This window comes from Halyomorpha halys, unplaced genomic scaffold (assembly GCF_000696795.3).
Source record: "Halyomorpha halys isolate HHAL.00 unplaced genomic scaffold, Hhal_1.1 Scaffold2790.1, whole genome shotgun sequence".
In the NCBI taxonomy this organism is placed as follows: domain Eukaryota; kingdom Metazoa; phylum Arthropoda; class Insecta; order Hemiptera; family Pentatomidae; genus Halyomorpha; species Halyomorpha halys.
Genome location: NW_027108894.1, coordinates 1 through 6,523, shown reverse-complemented (window position 1 = coordinate 6,523; position 6,523 = coordinate 1). Strand labels below are relative to the sequence as shown.

The window sequence follows — 6,523 nt, the reverse complement described above, 5'->3', positions numbered from 1 at the left end:
TACGCATGAGGCAAGGTACATTCAATGGTAAATACATATGTTTTTTCTTTATTTATTGCTATTTATAACTGTACATTGTAATACATTTAGTAAATTTGACCTTAGTTAAATTGGAGTGTTACAGGCGTGTAGAGAAACTACCCATTGGTAGGACTCTAAAAATACATATGCTACTCAGAAAAATAACATTATGATTAAGGATGTCACCAAATGAGGTTTTGATGGAAAACAAAATGTGATGTAAAACGTTAGAAATTAAAAATTATAGTAGTATAGTTATAGTTAGTTTGTTGACTAGCTACAAAAACAATCGAGTACCTTTCTATCAAGAGCAGATTTTTAATTTTCTTTTTTCAAGTTATTATTTAATAATTTTTGTGGATGTATCTCATGTAGTTAAGTTTTAATGAAAATCTTGATTAGTAACTTCTATTTGACAGGGTAACACTTAAATTTTGAAGTAATCTGATTGCGAATTTCGAGTAGAATATTAATTTATCAAAAAATAAATAAACCTTTACTTTTCAGAATTGGATTAATTAACTTTGATTGAAATTCCTCAATTTTAAAAGAATACTACAATTAAGCTCAGATAAAATCATTGTTTTCTGAGAACTCTATTTTTAAAATAAGAAAATATTTTATTTATTTTCAATTTTTATACAACGTCCCGTACCTCCGAAGTAATTTTGTCTAAAGTCAATTACCTTTATGTGATATAAGTAAGGGAACGTGTTATGATACTGGAAAATTCGGAATTTGACTTTTATCTGCCTTTTATTTTATTTTTTTTATATGTTATATAAAAAGAAGCTTCATTTTCACATATTTTTCAGCAATCGGACAACTTGATTTGAAATACGGTATTGGTTGCCAAAATTTAAAAGAAAAGAAGTAGCAAAAACAGTACATCCGTACATGATTAATACTGAATGTATTATTATCTCTTGGATAGTGACTCCAAAGCAATGAATTAATGTTCTAAAATAAATCAATTACTAAAGTATTATATCATTATATTTTTAAAATTAAAATGTTTGTTTTATCGCAAAAATCTTCCATTATAACAAAGTTTTAAATATCTAATTGTGCATAATATCGAGATACATTGGATTATCTTGATGATAAGATTATAAATAATTAACTTGTATTTGAAAATTTTTATTCCAGACAGTAAATCATTTTCTACTGGACTGGAGGCTTTTATAGTACAAGAGCCCAAGAGGAGAAAAGACAGTTATTTCACCTCAATTTTTGATTACCTTAATGAAAACTATATATAATTACTAGTCAAAATTGATGTTCCTGCCAAGTATACGTAGGGGGAATAAAAAATGGCGGCTATTTAAAAACATCATAAATAATTAATTTTTCATTCGGAGTTCTATAACTTTAAAACTACCAACAACAATAGAAAATCTAAGATTCACATATAGACAGACCTCTTTTATTTGAATCCCCCTCCCTTGCAATTTCTGCATGGAGTGCGGGAGCAGTGGCGTAGTGCGCTGGGGTCTTCGCATGTCACTGCTTCCAAAGATCTACATTTTTTTTTAATTCTTTTAAACTAATTATTTAATTATTAAATTTTTACTGTGGTGCAGCCCAGCGCTAGGCTTAGCGCCTTACTGATAGAGCTGTACCTTGTCCACTGCATCCGTTCGGTAGGTCCATCTGGGTGCCTCCTGCAGTTACCAGGCTGGTCCAGCCCTCCTGGTCTCAGTCTATGTCAGGTTCCTCCTCTTTTGGTGGCTCGCCGATGTTGGGGGTCAAGCCCTTCCCATTGTGAAATGAGTTGGGCCCACCACCTCCTTCCAATCGTAAATGAACTCCATGAAGAAGGGGTAATTCTCTTCTTCCATCAAAATCCCGTTCTTTATCGACAGCCTGGCTCGGTGTCCTTCCCTGTTAGAGCAATATACTATTACGTGTTCTGCTGGTTCAGGAACTCCGCACATGAGGTACGGGGGGTCATGTTCTTTCCAAAGCTCTACAACTTTTCCCGAAACCCACAGTGTCCTGTTAGGATCTGTGAGACCCAATAGTCTGGGAGGACCCATTTAGCCTTCAATCTAGAAAGGACGGTAGGGAAGAATTTTCTTAAAGTAGCGCCCTTTTGGCTTGCTACCCACCGTCCATTCCACTCCTGTATTGAGTCCTCCTACAACATTTTCTTCCATAAGTTTGGAGTCTCGCCGATCCTCTCTCGGAGCTTCTCGGGTAGCGGTTCTAGTCCCTGCCTCTTTACTTCATATTAAAGGACATCCTCCCTGAGGATGAGGTCCAGGGGCATCGCTCCGACCAGCACCTGCATCGGCTTATGTGACACCGTTCTGTATGTATTCGTGACCCTCAGCAGAGCCAATCTCTGTATGGTGGCCTGTCTCCTCTTCTGTGTCCAGTATCCCTGTCTCAGAAATATCCAGTATCATTCAGAGATTACCTAACCGCAAAGCTGTTGGATAGGACCAAATGACATCCCTCATCCTCAAACTTCTTTCTTGAAAAACCATCTTATTCTTCATCTACATATATAACGCCGTTCTCCCTTACCCATTGAAATCATCTATAGTCAAAATGATACCGTAACACCAAAAGCCAGCATTAAACCCATCCTTCTACAGTCCTATCTCTCAATTACCTATCATGGGCAAAATCGACGAAAAACTGATTTTGAAAGCTTATATCCCATCCCTGATTCCAATCATATAATAACAGATCACCAGTTATGATTCCGGACATATCGATCCACTATCCAGCAATGTCATCCTATAGTAGACGTAGTCTCGTCTCCTTTAGAGGGCGGAATGTACTGCGCGGGAGTCGCCTCGGAAATGGCGTCGTAATTGGAAGATCATAATAAATCCAAACAAATCCCATCAAATGAGCTTTACCCTATGTCGTAAACCTATTGACTGCCCTACAGTATACTTTAATAATGTTGCCCTTACCACCTGTAGAACAGATCCGCTACCTTGGAGTACATCTGGACAAACGATTAACCTCGAATCCTCACACAAGACTGAAAAGACAGGAAACTGCTTGTCGATTTCGACTATTACAGCACTTACTAGACAATTGGTCTAAACTTCCAATTCATTATAAAAAACTGATTTACATGACAATTAAAAGGCCTATCTGAGCAAATGGAGTTGAGCTTTGAGGCTCCACTATACCTTCGAATTGCTCTCGTATCCAATCCAAAATCCCTCCTACTTTTTCACAAATAAAATCATCTATAAAGAACTTAATGTTCGATTTGTTACCGATCTAGCCCGAACCATATATCAATCCTTCCATTATCAATCCCCCAACCATCCAAACCCTCTAGTTTCTAACCTTACTTCTTATTCTATTCCTGACCATCCTCCGAGGCTCATGAAAAGAAGATGGCCTCGAGACCTTCTAGTGTAAAAATATGATTAGAGTGCTACCAATGGGTAGTATGCCTGTATCACTCTATTTTTATTACAACAAATTTACTCAATGTGTTTTTATGTAAATATAGTTGTAAATTACAATAGTTAAACAGGAAAAAAAATGAGTTAGACAATATAAGGGATAAGCCAAGAACATAAGAAATAACATCAAAGAAGCTTGCATTCTAGCATTTCTAGATTCTGTTCCAATCTATTTCTGAATCAACTTTAATAATTTTTGAATATTTAATATTGTTCTTTACAGAAATGTCAGATAACGTCACATACATGAAATCGTCAGGACCCATGACAAAGGTAACGGACTTCAATGAAGAAATAAACAATTCTAATTAATTATTACCAGTTGATTATTCTGAAAGGTAATTGGTATTGTTGGTATTTTTCTCCTAATACCTTAAGATTCTAAGACCAATTATAACAAGAGCTCATATATGCAATTATAATTTTCTTATTAACTGTTAATAATATGTATTTTGAGGATCAGTAAATAATATAATTATTTGTTTAAAATGCGTTTATTTACTTGATTATTATAATATTATTAATTATAAATACAATTAAAATGGGAGCCAGCCAGTTGCAGCGCCGATTGCCTTACCGATGATGGTGCATGAGATGTCGTAAGGTCTCTTCACGAAGTAGACGTGCATGGATGTGAGGCCGTAATTGTCCACTAACTTGTCCAAGCATTTTGGCCTGTTGGGTGTGATGATCTAGAAGCATAAGATATAATTTAGTATGCGCTGTAGATTTATTTATCTCGAATCATGAACCTTGTGACTTGATGAAAGAATTGATACTCACACTTAGAGCTAGCTTTGGTGGATTTTCGTACCAACTGCGTTTTCCAGCAGTTCCTGAGCCTGGAGTAGCCAAACCGTAACCCACGAGGAATCCATCTTCATAGAGTGGGAAAAGAGCGAACAGCTCCTTGCATGTGTCCAGATCTTTATGTAAGTTGTAGAAGAAGTGTTGACCTATCGACAGGCATTCATAAATGAGTGAACATAGAAATGCACTATAAACGTTTTTAAAAAAGGTTTCAGTATATATTCTATTAATTTGAATGCTGAACATGTAAGTACATATACACCATAACTTGGTTACTTAATCTCCGTTTCTCTTCCCAAACTTTGTTCTAAATGATTCTGAAGGTGTAAAAACATGTATGGGTTCTTTGTTTAAACCTACCTCAATTTTTTTTAACAAAGTACTGCCTAGGTAACCAATTTTGAGTTCACATAACAATGTTGACAAAATATAATGGTATGATTTAATAGCATACCTAATCATAAACTTAAGGTCTTAAGGTATTAGCAGTGATTTTATCTTTATAAGATTAAACCTTTAAATTGATTTTATAAAATATTTCATAACCTATTTTTCCAAATTGTAAATGTACGTTATTTTCTCTGTTTTAGAAGTATTTTAAAGTAAACTATTTCGAATTGTCTAAATCGCTTGGAAGAGAACTAAAGAGTCAACTGAGAATTCAAAAGAAGAATCAAATTAAAATAAATATTGTTTTATTTAACAATTTTTAAGGATGATCTCTTCATATAATACAATTAGTATTTAAACAAATAAAATAAAATTAGCTCATTGTGTGTGGTATAGTGCTAAAGTAGAATGCAAATAAAAACAGAAAAAAAAATAATATCCATCGGTATTTTTTTAAAATAAAATTAACTCACCCATAGATTTCATACACCCTTGCTTGTAGAAGTCTCCAAATCTGTCTCCTTGTGGCATTTGCCTGGGGATCTCAACCAGTTCACCTTTGATGTATGTCCAGAGACCATCTCCCATTTCGCCATTGGAAGTACGGCCGTTTTCGGTGAGCTTTTCTGTTTACATAAAAACAAGAATATAAGATGGATATGACACTAATTGTTGGATTTGTTAATATTTCACTTGTTGGCGATGTTAAATTTAGTAATAATTATGAAGAAACCATTGACAATATAAATTTATATCAACTCATGTAAATAATATCTATACAATATATACTTTTTTTATACTTTTAAATTGATTTGGCACGATGATTGGCCTATCATAGTTCCAAGAATGATTATCTTCATTCAAATCCTTTATAATTATTCCACATTATAGTTTGTTGTTATATGTATATTTAATTAAGATAGTATGTTACTAACCAAAGATAATTATTTAGTTGGATATTAAAATAACCTGGCAATTTTTATGAAAAAGAATTATGACAATGACTTGCTATGGCATTTGGACCAAGGAGGCACTCCCAAAAAATTGATTTTAAATTAAAACTTCTAATTGTAGACGAAGCTACATAAATGAATAATTGTACCAGAAATTCTAATGCTATTGGTTAAATATTGTTACAAGTAAACAGTTCAAAAGAAATGCACCTACGAATGTAAAATACTAAAGAAGGGAAAACCTTGAAACGCTCTAGTAAGGAATATATATTAATAAAACTTTAAATAAAAAGATATTAAATAGAACATTTGTCATAATTTATCAGATGCGTTCTTCGTGGTAACATCTATTTATATAATATAAAAGAAGTAGATAGAATTTGGTATGAAATAGACTAGTAAAATTTATTAAAATATTTATAGATTACATTTTTTTGTATATGCATTTTTCTATAAATATGGGTAACTACCGATCCTCCGAGAGGGGGTTCATAAAATTAAAAGTCTTTTAGATATCACAGCTGTTGATTATTGATTTGTTTGCTTATATTCTGAAGGTTATAACTAGAACAATTTTTTTTGTTAGTTTAAGTGTTGCTTATGAATACATACTTATATTAGCATTAATAAATACAGAAAAAATGTGTTGGAGACAAGGCAAAGAATTAAGAAAAAAATAATTGGTTGAATCAATTACTTGGATATATATTTATATATGGATGTATAGGTAATAAATATATATCCTAGAGAACTTAATATATTAGTTTAAGAAACAATGTATTTATAATATGGCTAATGAAATTTCAAATGAATTATAGATTTATACTTTCAGTTAAGATATAATCTTACCTGGGTTTGTAATGTATGCTCTGAAACTCCAAGCTGGAATTCCGAAGAAATTGGTCTCTA

At 33.0% G+C, this 6,523-nt stretch overlaps 1 protein-coding gene across 1 annotated transcript; it reads right to left on the bottom strand.

Moving 5' to 3' along the window:
* Positions 1–3,936: 3,936 nt before the first annotated feature.
* Positions 3,937–6,517, bottom strand: LOC136795705 (uncharacterized). The gene is made up of 4 exons (XM_067047184.1): positions 6,464–6,517; positions 5,135–5,287; positions 4,245–4,417; positions 3,937–4,153 (listed from the first exon to the last, which is right to left on the bottom strand). Exons 2-4 carry the CDS (start codon positions 5,247–5,249, stop codon positions 3,998–4,000), a joined length of 444 nt encoding a protein of 147 aa, XP_066903285.1. The 5' UTR covers positions 5,250–5,287; positions 6,464–6,517; the 3' UTR covers positions 3,937–3,997.
* Between the last annotated feature and the right edge of the window lie 6 nt (positions 6,518–6,523).